This window comes from Staurois parvus, unplaced genomic scaffold (genome assembly GCF_062004578.1).
Source record: "Staurois parvus isolate SC_StPar_1 unplaced genomic scaffold, SC_StPar_1.0 ptg000882l, whole genome shotgun sequence".
Taxonomy (NCBI): domain Eukaryota; kingdom Metazoa; phylum Chordata; class Amphibia; order Anura; family Ranidae; genus Staurois; species Staurois parvus.
Window position 1 is genome coordinate 563,142 of NW_028318678.1, and position 20,727 is coordinate 583,868.

At 43.9% G+C, this 20,727-nt stretch overlaps 1 protein-coding gene across 9 annotated transcripts in view; it reads left to right on the forward strand.

The window, feature by feature from the left end:
* EPN2 (epsin 2) overlaps window positions 1-20,727 on the forward strand; it is a 96,940-nt gene that overhangs the window by 64,629 nt on the left and 11,584 nt on the right. For 5 of the 9 annotated variants that reach the window (XM_089656020.1, XM_089656016.1, XM_089656014.1 and 2 more), the window contains 4 exons: window positions 1,481-1,573; window positions 5,697-5,868; window positions 11,089-11,253; window positions 13,375-13,470. In XM_089656020.1, coding sequence (XP_089512146.1) covers window positions 1,481-1,573; window positions 5,697-5,868; window positions 11,089-11,253; window positions 13,375-13,470 — 526 coding nt within the window. The remainder of the gene's footprint in view (window positions 1-1,480; window positions 1,574-5,696; window positions 5,869-11,088; window positions 11,254-13,374; window positions 13,471-20,727) is intronic. The other 4 variants (XM_089656021.1, XM_089656018.1, XM_089656019.1 and 1 more) reach the window with 2 other exon arrangements.

The window sequence follows — 20,727 nt, forward strand, 5'->3', positions numbered from 1 at the left end:
ATGTGCTTCTTCTTGAGCCACTCCTTTGTTGCCTTGGCCGTGTGTTTTGGGTCATTGTCATGCTGGAACACCCATCCACGACCCATTTTCAATGCCCTGGCTGAGGGACCCAAGATTTGACAGTACATTGCTCTGTCCATTGTCTCTTTGATGCGGTGCAGTTGTCCTGTCCCCTTAGCAGAAAAACACCCCCAAAGCAGAATGTTTCCACCACCATGTTTGACAGTTGGGATGGTGTTCTTGGGGTCATAGGCAGCATTCCTCCTCTTCCAAACACATCGAGTTGAGTTGATGGCAAAGAGCTCGATTTTGGTCTCATCTGACCACAACACTTTCAACCAGTCCTCCTCTGCATCATTCAGATGTTCAGTGGCAAACTTCAGACGGGCCTGGACATGTGCTTTCTTGAGCAGAGGGACATTGCGGGCACTGCAGGATTTCAGTCCTTGTCAGAGTAGTGTGTTACCAATTGTTTTCTTGGTGACTGTGGTCCCAGCTGCCTGGAGATCATTGACAAGATCCTCACGTGTAGTTCTGGGATGATTCCTCACTGTTCTCATGATCATTGACACTCCACGAGGTGAGATCTTGCATGGTGCTCCAGACCTAGGGAGACTGATAGTTGTTTTGTGTTTCTTCCATTTGCGAATGATTGCACCAACTGTTGTCATCTTCTCACCAAGCTGCTTGGCGTTAGTTTTGTAGCCCAGTCCAGCCTTGTGTAGGTCTACAGTCTTGTCCCTGACATCCTTGGACAGCTCTTTGCCATGGTGGAGAGTTTGGAATCTGATTGTTTGATCGGTCCTGTGGACAGGTGTCTTTTATACAAGTAACACAATGAGATTAGTAGCACTCCCTTTAAGAGACTCCTTCTAATCTCAGCTTGTTACCTGTATGAACGACACCTGGTAGCCAGAAATCCTGCTGAATGATAGGGGATCAAATACTTATTTCCCTCATGAACATGCAAATCAGTCATCATTTGTTAGACATGCATATCTTTTGAATTTTTTGTTGCTATTCTGTCCCTCAGTGTTACAATACACCGAACATTCGATTTTTTAGACTGATCATTTCTTTGTGAGTGGGCAAACATTCTAAATCAGCAGGGGATCAAAAACTTATTTCCTTCACTGTATATATACATGATTCTGCACTTCTGGTTGGGATTTTTTAAACAAAAATATGAAGCAGAATACATATTGGCTTAAATTTATGATTTTTTTTATTTTTTTTACTGGATGTGTTTTATAGCAGAAAGTAAAAAATACTGTTTTTCCCCCCAAAATTGTCAGCCTTTTTTTGTTTATAGTGCAAAAAATAAAAAACCCAGTGGTGATCAAATACCACCGAAAGAAAGCTCTATTTGTGGGAAAAAATGATATAAATTTAATTTATGTACAGTATTGCATGACTGTGCAATTGTCAGTTAAAGTAAATCTTCTGGAGGTAAATTAAACTTTGTTTTATGTCTCCTCAGGAAGAGCGAATCCGTCGGGGTGACGATTTGCGGCTTCAGATGGCCTTAGAGGAGAGTAGGAAAGACACCATCAAAGGGCCAAAAAAGAAATCGGTAAGACTCCTCTAAGCATTACAAGTGACCTACTTTGATTTTTCTGAGAAGTGACAGAGAAAGGAAGGACAGTGGCAGAAACAAGGGTGTGGGATGCTTCGTAGAGCAGAACAGTCCCCATTTCTCTGGCAACCTAGAAAATGAACAAGTCTACTATCGAACAAAAGCTGCAATAGCACAGGTCACTGCTGGGAGGGGAAACAGCTGCCCAGGTTTGGAGACTTGTGGACAGTCTCTACTGTAATAAAGCAGACAGTTGAAAGTAGAAATCCAGGATTTTTTGGTTCCCATCCTCCTGTGTGCTTCAGTGCTGCCCCTGACTTCCTTCTGGGTCCAGGACTGGCAGTCTTCAGGAAAAAACAACACTGTCATTCTGCTCACTCCCTGTGAGCTCAGTCTGTCATTTACATTAACCCCCCCTAGGTGATGGGTCATTGTGCAGGATAGGCTGACAGAACTCCAGGACTGAGCAGCACTCACACATCATTACATGAATACTGCTCAGTCCTGGAAGAATGCCCACCCCCCACTGAAAGAAAGGAAGCTGTGATCACATCATTGGACAGGCAAGATGACTTGAAGAAAATTGGTATGTAAAGGAGGATGTGTTTAAATCATGGAATTCTGCTTTAATTTTAACTGTTAAAGAGAACCAGCCATGAAGGGAATTTTCAAAAATATGAATCTCAATTTAATGTGTATAGCTGGGCAAAAGTTTAAAAAATATGCAATACATCAGTGCAATGCATTCACACTTTCCAGTGTTTTGTAAGTACAGAAAATGAATCCAATGAACGTCCTGTAGTGAGCTGACAACGCTACCTCTCCTGCACTGAAATCCCAAGCAGTGCTGTCAGCCTAAGCTGAGTTCTCCTCTGCCATGCTGGAGCACCCCTTCTCCTTAAAGCTAGGTTCACATATGTGCGGGTGGTGCGGCTGCAGATCCACACAAAAATCCGTGCATCACCCGCACAGAGAAATGCGTACCTGCGGGAGGGTGTCATTAGTTCTAATAGCACGCCGCCCGCACTGGAGAATGCAACCGTATTGGGAACCGAGGTTCCCATGTGGGTTGTGTTTTCAGAAGAAGTGCAGGGACTTCTTCCCTGCGTGTCACGGGGCACGGGAGTCTATTTAAATGAATAGGCTGTCATGCCTGCGCAAAACGTGGCCCGTACAGCCGCATACATGTGAACCGGGGGTTAGTCAGACCCATTTAAGCTCCAAACCTGTCACTTCGCACTGAGTAGAACAAGTGAGACAGCCTTTTTTGTGTCTAGAATTCATGGACAGACATTTCTAATAATCTGCTTAGTTCTTTAGTGGGAAAAAATCTTTTAAAGTGGAAGTAAACCTACTTTTGTATCTATTGTCTACAGGTAAGCTTATAATAAAGCTTACCTGACGGTACAATTAATATCTCTGAAATGTGAACCGTTTAGGAGATAATCGCTCTATTTGACAGGCGTCGCATGCGCTCTGAAGGAACGGCATACCTGTGCCAGTCCTTCAGAGCACTGTGCTGTGGCCCGAGACTCCCGCATGTGACGTCATTGCAGCTCGGCCAGTCAGACGGCCAGAGCTTGAGAACCCGGAAGGAAGACCAGGTGAAGATGGAAGCTTCTGCAGCTGTGACAGCCCCCACTGGAGGGCTTCGTTTTAACGCAAGTCCTTCATAATGGGCTAGTATGTGACGCATACTAACACATTATGACATTACCTTGCAGGGAATTGTTTAATTTTTATTTTCAAGTTGTGGTTTACTACCGCTTTAAAGCACTCATTGAGACTAAACTTAGACAAGATATACAGTGCATCCAGAAAGTATTTACAGCGCTTAACTTTTGCCACATTTTGTTATGTTATAGCCTTATTCCAAAATGGATTCAACATTCTACAAACAATAACCCATAATGACAATGAAAGAAGTTTGTTTTGAAATCTTTGCAATTTATTCAAAATAAAAAACGAAAAAAAACACATGTACATAAGTATTCACAGACTTTGCTCAATAGTTTGTTGAAGCCCCTTTAGCACCAATTACAGCCTCAAGTTGTTTGGAGTATGATGCTACAAGCTTGGCACACCTATTTTTGGGCAATTTCTCCCATTCTTCTTTGCAGTACCTCTCAAGCTCCACCAGGTTGGAAGGGAAGCGTCGGTGCACAGCCATTTTCAGATCTCTCTAGAGATGTTCAATTGGGTTCAAGTTTGGGCTCTGGCTGGGGCCACTCCAGGACATTCACAGAGTTGGCCCGTAGCGACTCCTTTGTTATGTGGGCTGTGTGCTTAGGGTCGTTGTCCTGTTGAAAGATGAACCGTCACCCCAGTCTAAGGTCCAGAACGCTCTGCAACAGGTTTTCATCAAGGATGTCTCTGTACAATGCTGCATTCATCTTTCCTTCGATCCTGACTAGTCTCCCAGTTCCTGCCGCTGGAAAACGTCCCCACAGTATGATGCTGCCACCACCATGCTTCACTGTAGGGATGGTATTGGCCAGGTGGTGAGCGGTGCCTGGTTTCCTCCAGACATGACACTTGGCATTCAGGCCAAAGAGTTCAATCTTTTTTTCATCAGACCAGAGAGTTTTGTTTCTCATGGTCTGAGAGTCCCTTTAGGTGCCTTTTGGCAAATTCCAGGTGGGCTGCCATTTGTCTTTTACTGAGGAGTGGCTGCCATCTGGCCACTCCACCATACCGGCCTGATCGGTGGAGTGCTGCAGAGATGGTTGTTCTTCTGGAAGGTTCTCCTCTCTCCACAGAGAAATGCTGGAGCTCTTTCAGAATGACCATCAGGTGCCTGGTTACCTCCCTGGCTATGGCTCCCTTGATCGCTCATTTTGGCCGGGCGGCCCGCTCTAGGAAGATTCCTGGTGGTTCCAAACTTCTTCCATTTACGTATGATGGAGGCCACTGTGCTCATTGGGACCTTCAATGCTGCAGAAATTTTTCTGTACCCTTCCCCAGATCTGTGCCTTGATGCAATCCTGTCTCAGAGGTCTATGGACAATTCCTTGGACTTCATGGCTTGGTTTGTGCTCTGACATGCACTGTTACCTGTGGGACGTTATATAGACAGGTTTATGCCTTTCCTAAGCATGTCCAATCAACTGAATTTCCCACGGGTGGACTCCAATCAAGTTGTGGAAACGTCTCAAGGATGATCAGTGGGAACAGAATGCACCAGAGCTCAATTTTGAATGTCATGGCAAAGGCTGTGAATACTTATGTACGTTTTTTTTCGTTCGTTTTTTATTTTGAATAAATTGCAAAGATTTCAAAATGAACTTCCTTCACGTTGTCATTATGGGGTATTGTTTGTAGAAAGTTGAAGAAAAAAATTAATTTAATCAATTTTGGAATAAGGCTGTAACATAATAAAATGTGGCAAAAGTTAATACTTTCTGGATGCACTGTAATTCTTGCGATTTGTTGCATTCTCATGTAATTTTACATGCATGTGTACAAATTTGTTTATGCATTATGAAAAAGTTTCTGCATGATTACTTTACATTAAAAAAAAAAGAAAATCACAATTAGGCCCCTTTCACACAAACATTCCAAACGGGTCCACTTGTCTGTTTTACAGGCGGACACAATTGGAACCTCCATTCTCCTCTATGGAGCGGCAGGTATAAATGGACATATGTCTGTTTACACCTGCCTACATCCAATCTGATCCTATCCACTAAAAACATTCCGCTCCCCTTCCATCTGGCAGATTGGATCAGATGGCAGTTGGGCGTAAACGGTTAGGTGGTCCGTTTACATCCAACCTCCCATAGCGGAGAGTGGGCTGTGTCTGTGTATGCTCTGCAGACGTGGAGAGGAGACTGACCTGTCATCCACCTGCTCAGCAGGGATCAGCAGACAGATCCTCTGCTGAGCAAGCGAATCGCAAGTAGAGTCTGCCCCATGTGAAAGGGGCCTTAAAGTGTGCAAAAATATTTAGAACAGCTGATTGCTGTGTCCCCCTCCCAGATTTCTTAGACTTGCCATAGACACCGTTACCCGATATGGTTAAGGCCTTCCAGAGTGGCTAGCAATAACCTTGTGCCCATAGGTGGCTTTAACTCTTCTTGTCTGATTTACAATGCTCATTGATTTACTAATTTTTTATCAGCAGCAGCAGCCGTCGTTGTTGGACCTAATAGACGCACTGCCTCCAGGGGCCCCAGCCCCTCCTAAATCCGAGCCTTGGGCAGCCGCATCGGTACCAAAATCAAAAAGCCAACCTGACCCTTGGGGGGCAACTGCTGCCTCTCCTACCTCCAGAGACCCCTGGCAGTCTTTTGGTAAGTAAACTTTGTCCTTTGGCTCTTTTCGGCCATGTAATGTGGTTCTGTGATGTCTATATATTGTTTAATACTAGCCTGCAAAAGATTACATTCTGGTAAATACTGGTTCAGAACACGAATGATCTAAAGTGACACGTACACATGCTAGATACCTCCTGTAAGGTACTGCAGCACTAATCTACCTTCAGTCTTCAGTGGACCTGTATACAAATGCTTGCTATGTTAAAGGGTAAGTTCATCTTTAAAAAAAATAATAAATACACACGTTTTTGCAATAAAAAAAAGGTACATTTATTTTTTTTTTTTATAATTGAGCATGTAGACCATTGCACCCATGATCAGTGGATCACTCCTACAGACACTGCTGAGAGTTGGCTGCCCATATCCCTGTATGGGCAAACAGTTACTGTCAGTAAACTAGCAGGGTGCTGATCAGCGCTCTGGTAGTTCATTGAGAACTACAAGCCTTCTGCCGCAGTGGTAGATGGCACTTGTAGTCCATTCGTTCACAGATCTCTGTATGTATATAGGGTGGGGGTTCGGGCAGGTGATGTACTGTAACATGTTACACTCTAAGTACAGATGTAGCATGTTAAAGCAAGGGGAACTTGTCCTTTATGCCCTGGTTCACACCAAATGTGATTTCAAAGTGGTGTGATTCGGTCCCATTTAATGCACAAAGTAGAGCTGATAGGGACACAGGTGAGATTTCAGTGCCATTTACCTTATAGTCTAAGAGTTTAATCGCACGGAAGTGGTCAAAAAGTAATGCAGGAACTATTTTTCAAATCGTGCTTCTTGAAATCACACCTATTAAGACAGTGCCATAGAAATACAGTACAGATAAGAGGCAACTTCAGGAATGTTTTCTTTAATCGCATGCCGCACCTGAATTTGCAGCAGTGTGAACCAGAGTTTAGTCTTTTGTGTATAGAGAAATTTACCTGGAGATAATTTTACTTCAGCCCTTTCGTACTGGTCACACGTCTGAAGGTCTAAGTCAACCAGGGTTCCTCCAGTGGTTACTAGGGGTTCCTTGAGCTATAAGCAATAGTGGATCTTGATCTCCCCCCCCCTACACTGACCATCAATGTTAGGGGGTATTTTTCTACTAGTGTAAGGGTTCACTTCTACTCTGACCAGCAATGTAAGTGGCCGTTTTTCAATCAACCATGTTACATAAGAGGGCACTTCACCACCAGCCTCTGGTGTAATGATACACAACTACAATTTTTACAGTCTCTTTTGGGTGACATTATTGAAAATAATTCTAGACTGTAGAGCAAGAAGTGTCATAAAATGATGCATTCTGGGTAAGGGTAAGCTCAGGTTTGGGCACAAGAAGCTGTCACATTACAACAGGTCACTGTCCCAACCAGCTGAGGCGGTGGAAATTCCTGCCCCGCAGCTGCAGGTAACAAAAGATATTGCCCAAATATGGCCATATGGCTTTCAGCCTCCGAAATTGCTAAATTCCCTTTTTTTTCTGCTGTGATCCTACATCCTTTTACAGGGTGGCTAAGTTTGTTCTAAATGGTCCTATATGTAGGTATATAGCCACCCTGCTCTTGCTCGCTCCTGAGATGGACTATATGATTTGTAGTGTGCATAGAACAGTGTTCATGACCACAACTAAGGTGCACTGCTTGTTCCAATCAAACAGAAATGACGAGAAGAAAGTACAGATTCAGGTACTCAGAGGATGTTACAAGGACAGTAAGAAATCATTTAATGAAAAATAGATTACAGAAACGTTAAGCAGTGGATGTGTGTGGGTTATTTTTGGACAATAAGGATATTGTTTAATGTCACTTTAAGGATCAATCAATAATAACAAATATTTCCGTCCCCAAACTGTTGCTGGTTGTTCTTGCCTACAGAGAAAATGATGGGGGATTTCGATTTGTTGCTACGGCCCTCCCAGTTTTCTTTCAGCCACTTGTAACACTGAGTCACCTGCCGCTTTGTTTACTTTCCCTTTCCACAGTAGCCCAGTGTTGGATTCGGCAGAGGGTGACGTCACTGTACTGGCAGTTCAGATACATTCCTCAGTGGAAAGTCTCAGGGTAGCCAGAAAAAGATCTTGTTGAAATTTGTAGGAAGCTTAATGCCTAAAACGGGAATCCGTCTGACCACATTCTTGTCTCAATTTCTGATTTTAAAAGCCACATCATGTAACCCTGTAATCTGTAACACAAATTACAAAAAAAAATGTCAAAAAAAATTTGGCTCTATGAGAAACCCAACATGCTTCACTGCACACTCAATATGTTATAAAAAGACCTGTTTTAAGGATGGCATCCAACTTGTTCCTCCTGCTACACTAAATACACTATATTGCCAGACGTATTGGGACGCCTTCCTTTACACTATACACAATTACTCTATAACAGCTTCAACTCTTCTGGGAAGGTTTAGGAGGGTGTCTATGGGAAGGTTTGACCATTCTTCCAGAAGCACATTTGTGAGGTCAGGCACTGATGTCGGAGGAGGAGGCCTGGCTCACAGTCCCCGCTCTAATTCATCCCAAAGGTGTTCTATCGGGTTGAGGTCAGGACTCTGTGCAGGCCAGTCAAGTTCCTCCACCCCAAACGGGCTCCTCCTTGTCTTTATGGACCTTGCTTTGTGCACTGGTGCGCAGTCATGTTGGAACAGGAAGGGGCCATCCCCAAACTCTTCCCACAAAGTTAGGAGCATAAAATTGGCAAAAATGTCTTGGTATGCTGATGCCTTAAGAGTTCCCTTCACTGGAACTAGGGGGCCCTGAAAAACAACCCCACACCATAATCCCCCCTCCACCAAACTTTACACTTGGCACAATGCAGTCAGGCAAGTACCATTCTCCTGGCAACCACCAAACCCAGACACCTCCATTGGATTGCTAGACAGAGAAGTGTGATTGGTCACTCCAGAGAACACGTCTCCTCTGCTCAAGAGTCCAGTGGCGGCGTTCTTTACAAAACTTAATCTGACGCTTTGCATTGCACTTGGTGATGTACGGCTTGGATGCAGCTGCTCGGCCATGTAAATCCATTCCATGGAGCTCTCTACACACTGTTGTTGTGCTAATCTGAAGGCCACACCAAGTTTGGAGGCCTTCAGCATGCGCTGACTTCGCTCTCTCATTTTACGTGGTCTACCACTTGGTGGCTGAGTTGCTGTTGTTCCCAGTTGCTTCCACCTTGTTATAATACCACTAACAGTTGAGCGTGGAATATTTAGGAGCAAGGAAATTTCATGGATGGACAGGTGGCCACCTATCATGGTACCACACTTGAATTCACTGAGCTCCTGAGAGCGACCCATTCTTTCACCAATGTTTGTAGAAGCAGTCTGCATGCCTAGGTGAATGATTTTATACACCTGTGACCATGGAGGTGATTGAAACACTTGAATCCTACGATTTGGTGTCCCAATACGTTTGTCAATATAGTATATATAGAGAATAAATCCAATTTAGAAATACTGTCTTGAAGAAACTGCTGCTCCAAAACTCTCTCTAGTGTTGGTCACATGACCAGATACCCTGGCACTGGTCACATGATCCCAACTGAAGGGGCTTATAAGACTGTAACTACATGTTCATGCTGAACCAGCTAGTTAGAGGCTGTGCCTGAACTCTGAATCTTCAATGATTAAGAGATCACATGGCCAGTCCTGAGGTATTCATTAATGTATTAATTAGCATTTTTGTTTTCCAGATATTTAGTGTGGTGGATAGGTCAGATTGAAAGATGTTTGCATTTAGTAAGCAGGAACCAACAAAGTCTTACCCGATCTCTCTAAATCAAGGGACCTGCAAAATTTCTAGACAAAGGACCTGTTTTGCCGTCCTTCAAAATTTAGGTGGGGGGGGGATAGAATGTGGACAATTAGAAAAGAAAATGCCCTGGTACCAGTGGTCGCTGGGTGCAAACAATGCCCCCAGCTTTGTGATTAGTTGGAGACAAAAATTACCTGGCTCCTGTGGTTGGTGGGAGGAAGAACAATGCCCCATTATTGGTGTTAGTAGAAGGAGTGGTTACCCATTATTGGTGTCAGTAGGTGGAACGGCTCCCCATCATTCGTTACAGTGGGAGGAATAGTGAACTATCACTGGTGTCAGTGAGAGAAATAGTGCCCCATCATTGTTGTCAGGGATAGGAATAGTGCCTCATCATTGGTGTCAGGGAGAGGAATAGTGTCTCATCATTGGTGTCAGGGAGAGGAATACTACCTTATTGGTGTCAGGGATAGGAATACTGCCTCATCATTGGTGTCAGGGAGAGGAATAATGCCTATTTATTGGTGTCAGGGAGAGGAATAATGCCTAATTATTGGTGTCAGGGAGAGGAATAGTACCTCATCGCTGGTGTCTGTGGGAAGAAAGGTGCTCCATCATTGGAAGAATAGTACCCCATCATAGGTGTCAGAGGGAGGAATACTGCCTCATCATTGTTATCGGTGAGAAGAAGTGTACCCCATCATTGGTGTCAGTGGAAGGAGTAGTGCCCCATGATTGTTTTAGCAGGAGGAATAGTGCCCCATCATTGGTATCAGTGGGAGGAATCATGCCCCATCATTGGTATCAGTGGGAGGAATAGCGCCCCATCATTGGTATCAGTGGGAGGAATAGTGCCCCATCATTGGTGTCAGTGGGAGGAATAGTGCCCCATCATTGGTATCAGTGGGAGGAATAGTGCCCCATCATTGGTGTCAGTGGGAGGAATGGTGCCCCATCATTGGTATCAGTGGGAGGAATAGTGCCCCATCATTGGTATTAATTGGAGGAATAGTGTCCCATCATTGGCATGAGTTGGAGACGTAGTACTCCATCACTGGTATTAGTGGGAGGAATAGAGGTCCAAGGGACAATTAGAGACAATGGGCCACAGTTTTGAAACCACTTATCCAAATTATTTCTTTATCCTATCTTGGCAGATGCCCACTTTGCACTATGGGTAAATCGCAGCTACCCGACCAATTGCAAAATTGCTTCCTGTTGGCGCTATAGCAAACAAGGACTAACAGTGCCATTTTTTTCAGTTGTTAGCAGTGTTCGGAAATCTGAATTCAAGCCCTGCTGCTTTTATTTGTACATGAAATTAACATGTATTTAGTAGGGAAGGCCTGTGCTTCCTGCTGGCTCCCTCCTTGGGAAGCCCATACCTACATGTGAAATGTCACAGCCTGCCACTAACACTCAGAGCTAACAGCGTCCATCTGTTTATACGGCAGGTACGAAGACATCTGCCACCTCTGACCCCTGGGGATCAAGCACGGTCTCTTCAAGGCAGTCTCTTCCCAAAAGCCAAGACCCCTGGGCCCCCTTGCCTGCCTCGGGAGCAGCTAATTCTACAGCAGATCCCTGGGGACCTGCAACTAAATCTAGCACAAGCACAGGTGAGAGCACTCCAGTGTAGCAACAGATGCACAGAGCACTAAAACACAGCTGTGTGTAGTTAAAGAGGACCTGTCACTGAGGGCTTGCAAGAATTTGAATGCTCATTCTTAAAATATAAATCAGTATGAAACTTATTGCTCTCTTAATTAGATTTAATTGCTGTGCCTACATATGACTCTGAGGATCAACAGTTTGCTTCAATTCTAAATTGGAACTAAGTGTAAGATAAAAAATGACTTACATGATGCAGTCTGTTACTAATATTAACACAGCGGTCTTTGTTTTTTATAATTCTGCTGTAACTTAATTTTATTACCTCCCTCCTGCCCATCATCCCTGGAATGAAGAATCGAAGAAGATGGGCATGAAATTGTGAGCTGAATAGCAGCTGCATCCAATCAGATTCAGGCGCTGTTCGAATATTTTGACAGATAATAGAATAGTTAAAGTGGTTATAAAGGCTCAAGGTGTTTTACCTTCATGTATTCTATGCATGAAGGTAAAAAACCTTCTATGTGCAGCAGTGCCCCCAGCCCCCTCAATACTTACCTGATGTCAACAACAGGCTCAGCTGTTCCAGGTCTCTGCCTCCTCATTGGCTGAGACAGCAAGCGGGAGCGACTGGCTCCCATTGTTGTCAATCACAGCCAGTCAGCCAATGAGGAGAGAGAGAGAGAGGATGGAGCGGAGCCGTGGCTCTGTGTGTGAATGGACACACGAAGCAGCGGGTGCCCCCATAGCAAGCTACTTACTGTGGGGGCACCCGACAGGAGCGAGGGACCAGGAGAGCCTGCGGGAGACCCAAGGAGAATTGGGACTGCTCAGTACAAAGCTACTGCACACACCAGGTAAGTACAGCATGTTTGTTATTAAAAAAACAAAACCTTTACAATAGCTTTAATATACAAGAGCCACAGCAGGAGATTTGCCCATCTGCACTTTGTAGCGTGAATGAAGTATTCTGGGTTTTTTTTTGTTTAGCTTGTTGGGCTGAACAGACAACAAGAAGTCCCCTCTCTGGCTCTCAGTCACTGCTACATAGGTCCTATAGCTGGGACCTCGGATAGTTCTGAATTAGGGACTACACTTATCACAGATCTTGACATGGCAGTATGGCTTCAACAGGTATTTGTAAATCTGTGCAACCAAGATTTCATTCACACATGTGGTCAGGGAGGGGGACAGTAAAACCAGATGTTTATGCTGTAGTTTTATTGCCCCTTCTGCTCATGGCTGTAAATGTGCCACAGTTGCAGCAAGGATTAAACAGCATGTCGCTTCTGGTGGGCGCTGCTGCTACTGAACACGTCTAATGCAGGTCTATGGGGAGGCACCACAACCGCCACACAACCATGTGTTGGTTGCATGGTAGTGCAGCTTTTATGGGTTAAACCAGGCTGTCAAATGCTCTCAGAAAAGGAGTCCAGATCCGCTTCAGAGGGCACTGCTCATGTGAATGGGCCAAAAAACCTCAGTTTGTAACCTAAGTAGCTGAATCACTTTAGTTAGTTTTCTGGCTATCATGAAAGTGCGATGGGGAACTTCTGGTTCTTCCCAACACCTGCTACTGTCACTTTTTGCTTGGTCTGCATGTAAAATATCTGAAATAAAAAAAAAAAGGAATACATATACTGAATGACATCATTACAGGTATTAACCCCATACAAGGTTGTATGCTATAATTGTCCTTTAAAGTGACACTAAACTCTGATCTTAACAAAATCTTTTAAAGCATGTGTTCCTAAGTACCTTCTATTGCTCTCAAGTCTCCCTAAAAATCTCCAGATTCCTATTAGAAGGTGGCTAAATGCGTTCTCCATGGTCTCAATGTACAGAGGAATATAGTCACCCTCTCTTGCTCACTCCTGAGTGTACATAGAGGACTGCACATGACCACAACTAATACACACTTCTCATTCCAATGGAAGAGAGGGGAAAAAGGAGAGGTTTGGGAGCTGACTGAGGACAATATAAAGAGAAAGAAATATACAGTAAGAAACCATTTCATGCAAAATTGATCATAAGGTCATTAAGTAGAGGATGTGTATGGATTATTTTGGAGAATAATGATATTATTTACTTTCACTTTAAGCATTCCTTTTCTATTTTTTTTTAAAAAGGAGGTCCATCCTTTGACCCATTCAGCAATTTAAATGGGACTGTGAGAGATGACTTTTCTGAGTTTGACAGCCTGAGGTCCACATCTAAAGTATCAGGTACGTAATATGCAATTCATCTTTGCTGTATCAGCTGCACATTTAATACATTTTATTTTCCCTGGGTGTCCTCCAAAAAAAGTCCTAAGAAAGTACTGGGGCCCATTTCTTTCTTTCCAGTGTGTTAACGCATGCATATTAAAGGTAATGCGTGTTGTGTTAAGGGAGTGCACTGAAAGTAATGAGCTGTCAATGCGGGGCAGGCCAAGGCACGACTCTATGGGGTTTATTTACTAAAGCTGGAGAGTCCAAAATCAGACTCCCTTCTGCATAGAAACCAATCAGCTTCTAACCTCAGCTTGTTCAATGAAGCTTTGGCAATGAAACCTGGAAGCTGATTGGTTTCTATGCAGAAGGGAGTCTGATTTTGGACTCTCCAGCTTTAGTAAATAAACCCCTATGTGTCTTATGGACACATAGAACAGTGGCTCGGGGGCAAGCAGGCTGTGGTGTCCCCAGGGAGAGCGGCTTTCTCTGTGGGCACTGCTCTAGATGGAAGAGCAAGGAGTGCCGGCGGGGACCCGAAAAGAAGAGAATAGGGGCTGTTCTTTGCAAAACCACTGCACGGAGCAGGTAAGTATAGACATTTTTGTTATTTAAAAAAATACAAGCTTTAGTGTCATTTTAAATACCTGTTTTGCCTCTTTATTGAAACTTACAGATACCACCAGCCTGAAGCTAGTGAGATTTTAAGGAGCAAAAATCTATAAGATAAAAGTTTGTGAATTAACATTAAAGCAGTAGCAAACATTTATTATATTGTAGCTTACCAATTCTTAAATGTGATGGGTGCATTAGTTTTCCTTTTTAGGCTTTCTTCCTTTTATTTTCACCTGGTGTTCCTGTTAGTAGGTCTGTTGTTTTTCAACAGAACAAGCCCTTCTGCAAATGTATCAGAGTGTCACCACTGAGAGGGGTGCTCACTATGATTAGCTTTTATTTAGTGTAATGTAAAACCTTTACCCCCCCCAAAAAAAAAAACCATTGCTGTAGCTGCTTATAAAGTATTAGCTGGAGCTTGGTTTCAATTTGTTAGTGTATGTAAAATCTGCTAGTACATCTAAGGGCCCTTTTGTGCAGGAGATCCAATCAGGTCACCTGTCAGTTTTTGAGGCATACCTGGTAGGTAGGTCCATGCATTCCTCAGGACTGGGAGCTGTAAATGGACTTGTGTTTGTTTACACCTGCCTACCGCTGGGTCTGAACAGGTCTGCTAAAGAAAAATAGAGCTGCCCATAGAAAACGAGGTCTGTCCATGTCCACTCTGCATAAACTGAGAGGACAAGGACCTGTCACCCACTCCACTTTGCTCAGCAGTGAGTCAGCAGACAGATCCTCTGCTGATCAGAATGGAAGACACCCATGTGCATGGGCCCTTAAACCCCCTCAGACTAACAATGCTTTTGTCCAAAGGTGCCCCCTATGATCCTTCATCCAGAGTGAAGGAACTCTTAATACAAGAGGTGTGTTACTGGCCAGATCACCAGGTGAAAACAGAGGTTAAAAACGCTAAAAAAGAAAATGAATGCAGCCACCACATTTATTGGTAAGCTGCAATGTGATACATTTTTGGTTTTTGGTTGATTATCACTTTAAATTTGATTTTCTAAAGGAGTTGAGGATCTTCACAATTTATTGTCAATTCACAAACTTTATCTCTATAAATTGAGTGAACTTTGACTTCAATTATGTATCCAATCATCTGGTGGGCAAATTACTGTTTATTTAATCTACACATGATTAGGTATTGAAAGTGAACACAGGTACAGTTTACCAAGTAAAGATTCTCAGTTCATTTAGTAAATCCCATTGTGTGGTGAACAAACATGTCTGATGTGTGCAGTAATAATACCTTGGTGAATTCAGACTTGTGCTTTGGATGGGGTCATATGAAACCATTATGGGAAAATTTGGAAATGTAGATGCAAGAATATTGAGTGTACACCTTACCATTTTGTTATCAAGCCTTCATTTTATTCTTTGATTTTTGTGCCATTCAACTTGAAGTTGAAATTGGTTCTAAAAGCTCAACATTTTTTACCTTAATGCATTCTCTGTCCCAGTATTTGTATAGTCCCCTAATTACCTGAATCCTATCTCGCTCCCAGGGGCGGACTGACCATTTGGAAACTCAGGCACTGCCCGAAGGCCTGGGGTCAGTAGGGGGCCCCATGAGATGCCCCTGGTACCTTTTTCATAGGCTTTTTTGAGTTTGGGAAAGGACACAGGGGCCCCATGATCCCCTATTTCCCGGGGGCCCCATGAGTTGTCAGACCGCCCCTGCGAGTCGCTCCTGGGCTGCAGCGGCCCACTCCTCTCTCTGCTTACAGGGACAGCAGATTGGCTCCTGCTGCTGTTTAGCCAATCCTGTGAACAGGGGAGAGCATGTTGGGGGGGGGGGGGGGGGTTTGGGCGAAGTTGAGCCGCACTGTGTGTGTCAATGGACACACACAGGTCCAGCTCCGGAAAACTTCAAGTGTTTGTAAAGGCTGTTATTCTTTATTTGTGGAAAATAACAAACATGTTATACCTACCTGCTCTCAATGGTATTGCATTGAGCGACCCTAAACCTCCTCTTCTGGGGTCCCCCACTGGCACTCTCTGCTCCTCCTCTTCTTGATATAGGGGTACATAATGAAGAGGAAAAGCAAAATAGTGCCAGTGGGGGACCCCAGAAGAGGAGGTTTAGGGTCGCTCAATGCAATACCATTGAGACCAGGTAGGTATAACATGTTTGTTTATTTACAGAAAAAAATTGTCTTAACAAACGCCTGAAGTTTATTCTTATATTTTACCTTCCCTGGCTCCTCCCCCTTCCTCTTCATCAACATGCTAATAACATCTTCAATGAAAATCTTTGTTTTCATTACATATCTTATTTTAGAACCAGTGCCACCATCACTGGGTCTCTGTGCTTTTCTCTGCAATGCAGGCAGATCATGGTGGATGGGAGGGGCCGGCAGTGTGCTGTACATATCTTTCTGAAAAAAATCACATCGCCCTGCCTCAATACTCCTCTCAAGAGCCTTCAGCCCTGATACAAGCAGTGGGCTGGCTCTTGGGAGGAATTATGGAAATGCACAAATGCTTTAATGGGTGGAGGTCCGTCTGGAGGAATGGGATTTCCTAGAAAGGCTGCATTTGCATGCAAATAATGCCTACATGTGAGAATCTATGATTGAACCAACTGGAATCCAATGAATGAAAGGGGTGATCCAGGGACAGTCAGGTTGGGGAGGAAAGGGCGAGATGATGATGTATGTCCTCCAGTCAAGAAATGAGGCATGCTAAATCTGACTTCAGATGCACGCTGTAAGGTTTGATTTTGGCTTTAAACTTTGCACACGGCAGATTGTAGTGTGTGTAGACAGCTTTAGACTGGTGATAACGATGGCTCAGATGAGAAGCCATGCCCAGTGAATGCTCAGTTTTTGGGGAATGAACCCTGGCCCAGCCCATCGGAAACGGACGACTTTCTGGATCTCATTTTCTGAAGTAGCTGAATCTGTTTTTCTCAGGGCTGACGTTTCTAGGAACTGTGTTCTTGTCCAGACGAGGTTCTGAATGAAGTCACAATCGTGTTTACGTTGGCTGTAACACAAGGAGACATCATGGCTTCTCTGAGTCTTTAGGGAGCCATATCAACATCCAAGTCTCCTCCTCCCCTGCATGTACCCCAGCGCTGCTTCAGTCAGTCCTCCGGTGGAACTCCAACTCCCATCATGCCTCAGCAATGCGGTGGAGGCACAGCTGCACACACTGCCTGCGGTTGATTAATCCAGCAGTCATGTTCCATTCTAAATCGAATGGCAGATGTTCAGCATCCGGAACATTCCACTGGCAGTCCTTACGCTGCAAAGGTTCCTGGTTTCCTCTCCTTCTTTTGTTTTTATCTGCTTGGAAATGCTGTGGTGAAATGTGATGTATCCCAGGTGTCTGGGAGGGGAACATCTGCTGGAATAACTGGCATAAGCTGTGGAGGAATGTTGGATGGAGTGCGGGGGTCAGAGGTCACACATGTGCTCAAACCCCTGTAGTCTGCAGACATATGGAGAGGAAGAGGCTGCTACCTAAACCTGCACACAGAGAGAAGACGTCTGTTCCTGCAATGTCCAGGAGCTGTACATATAACACTCAGTGCTGTGATTCACCTGTCCTTCCTCCCGGACTTGCTGTGTAGCTGTGCTGGGGGTTTAAGCCCGGGTTCAGCTTTTTTCATATTCTCTACCTATAGGAGAAAGAATTTCCAGGGAAAAGGTCATTCTTACTGCTGAAACCATTCAAAACTGCCTATGAAATAAGCTGAACTCTAGCTTTACCGGAACTGCTTTCCCACCACCCTACAGCAGAAAGGCTGCTACAGGGCGGCAGGGGTGCGCAAAATCACATATATGCATTCGCGGCCTCGGCTGTCAATCACCGGGTCCCAGCCAGTGATTGCCGAGCATAAATGGTTAGCACTTCCATCTGGCCAGTACTAGGGTTGTTGGTTCGAATCCCAACCCCGACGCCACCTGCCTGGAGTTTGCATGTTCTCCCTTGAGGTGATTGTAGCCGTATTAGTGCATTTGCGCCAGAAACAATTAAGTACTGTCCGTGATACTTTTTTTTATTTGCACTAACATACTGCTTGGGCCTTGAAGAAGGGGACACTCCCCGAAAGCTTGTCCTCAAAATTGTATGTTAGTGCAAATAAAAAAAGTATCACGGACAGTACTCAACATGTTCTCCCTGTGACTGCGTGGGTTTCCTCCAGGTACTCCAGTTTCCTCCCACACTCCAAAGACATGCTGGTAGGTTAATTGGCTCCTGTCTAAATTGTCCCTAGTATGTGTATGTATGAATGTGAGTTAGGGACCTTAGATTGTACGCTCCTTGAGGGTTAGGGACTGATGTGAATGTACAATATATGTATGTAAAACGCTGCGCAAATTGACGGCGCTATATAAGTACCTGAAACAAATAAATAAATTACTGACGGGGGAGGGAATAGTATGTAAACAATACAGTTCTCTCCCCTGTCAGCTTCTGCACACTGCTTTGTATGGCTCTGCACAGCAGAGCCATACAAAGCAGTGTGCTTACAGTGGAAAGCACAGACAGCCTCATAGTAAAACACACACAGCACACAGTTAACACTTTGATCACCCCTCATGTTAACCCCTTTCTCCCCAGTGCCATTAGTACAGTATCAATGCTTTTTACTAGCACTGATCACTGTATTGGTGTCACTGGGGATGTCAGTGACACCAAGACAGTTCCCCCCCAGTGTCAGAATGCCCGCCGCAGTCCCACTATAAGTCGCTGATCACCGCCATTACTAGTAAAAACAAGAAAAACAATTCCAGTATATATTCCGCCATTTGTAGACGCTATAACTTTCATGTAAGCCAATTAATTTATACATATTGGGATTTTTATTTTAGCAAAGACATGGAATGGAGCAGAATACATTTTGGTCTAAATTTATGATGAAATTTGATATTTAAAGTTTTTTTTACTGGACATGTTTAATAGCAAAAAGTCAAAAATAGTTATTTTCTCAAACTTGTTGGTCTTTTTTTGTTTATAACGCAAAAAAAAACCCGCACAGGTGATCAAATACCACCGAAAGGAAGTTCCATTTGTAGGGGAAAAAAAGGATCACATTTTAATTGGGTGCATCGTTGCATGACAGCGCAATTATCAGTTAAAGTAACGCAGCGCTGTAACACAAAAAATGGCCTGGTCAGGAAGGGGGGTAAATCCTCTGGAGGGCGAGGGGTTAAAGTGGTTGTAAAAGCTCAAGGTGTTTCACCTTCATGCATTCTATGCGCCACTGGCACCCGCTGCTCTCAGTCCATGAGGAGTGAGAGAGACCAAGGCGAGCCACCGGTTTTGTGCACATGGCTGGATCGAGATGGGACTCGGGTAAGTATTGGGGAGGCTGGGGACTGGTTGCAGAAGGTTTTTTACATTAAAGCATAGAATGCATTCAGGTAAAACCTTGAGACTTTTGAACTAATTTAATAGCTACAAAGGATGTAAAATAACTTTGTATGCACCAGATATAACCTTGTCAAAGTAGTGATGACATCATCACTGTGCTGTACATAGCCTGTGCAAGGAGCAGAGCTGTGGGAGAGACTCCGCAGACCCCACCACAGGCTGCCTGCAGAAAACTATAGGAAGGGGCGGAGACAAGACCAGTCACCCTGCACAAGGAGAGAGAGCAGCAGTGAGCGGTCTTTATTACAGGAAGGGAAAGTCTCACACTGGATTCCTGCACAGATTTGGAAGAAATACACAAAGCACACCAAGATTTTTGTACGAATACACGACTCACATGTACTTAGAAAATATTTGCCTTTCCTGGAGTTCAGCTTTAACCTCTTCCCACCCGGCCCATGGCAGAATGGCAGCCAGCAAAAACCCTCACCTTTCCGGGTGGACACCATATGGCGTCCTTTCGGGCAAGTGCAGTTTGCGCGCCTGAAGAGCCACGCAGCGGTTCGATCTGTCACTGGCTGTGTACCTCAGACACTGCCGATGACAGATCTGAGTACCAGCCCTGTTGCCGGTACCATGTGACCTGCTGTGACCAATCACATTATTTTATCTTCATACTGTCACCAGTCAGTGTCCCTGTTCACCGCCATGCCAATTATATGATGACGCTGTACTGCACTGGTGACAGTATGTAAAAAAAAAATAGTGAAAATAATTTTTTTATTTTCCGAAAAATTATGCCAAAAAAAATAGAACTTCAAAAAACTCTGCAAATAGGGGTCATTTGGGGGATATCTGTACTGTTCTGACATTTGGGGGATATCTGTACTGTTCTGACATTTGGGGGATATCTGTACTGTTCTGACATTTGGGGGATATCTGTACTGTCCTGACATTCTTGGACCTCAAGAAATTAGATTGGCTGTCAGTACTTCAGGATTGATCAATATTCAGATCTATCCCATAGTTTGTGAACTCTATAACTTTTCTACAAACTAAATAATACATCCTAATTTGGGTTATTTTCACCAAAGACATGTAGCAGAATACATCTCGGCCTAAATTTATGAAGAATTATTTTTTATTTGTAAACTTTTATAACAGAAACAAAGAAAAACGTGTTTTTTTTTTTTTCAAAATTTTCGGTCTTTTTTTGTTAATTTGGCAAAAAATAAAAACCCCAGCGGTGATTAAATACCACCAAAAGAAAGCTCTAGTTGTGTGAAGAAAATGATAAAATTTTAGTTTGGGTACAATGTTGTATGACCG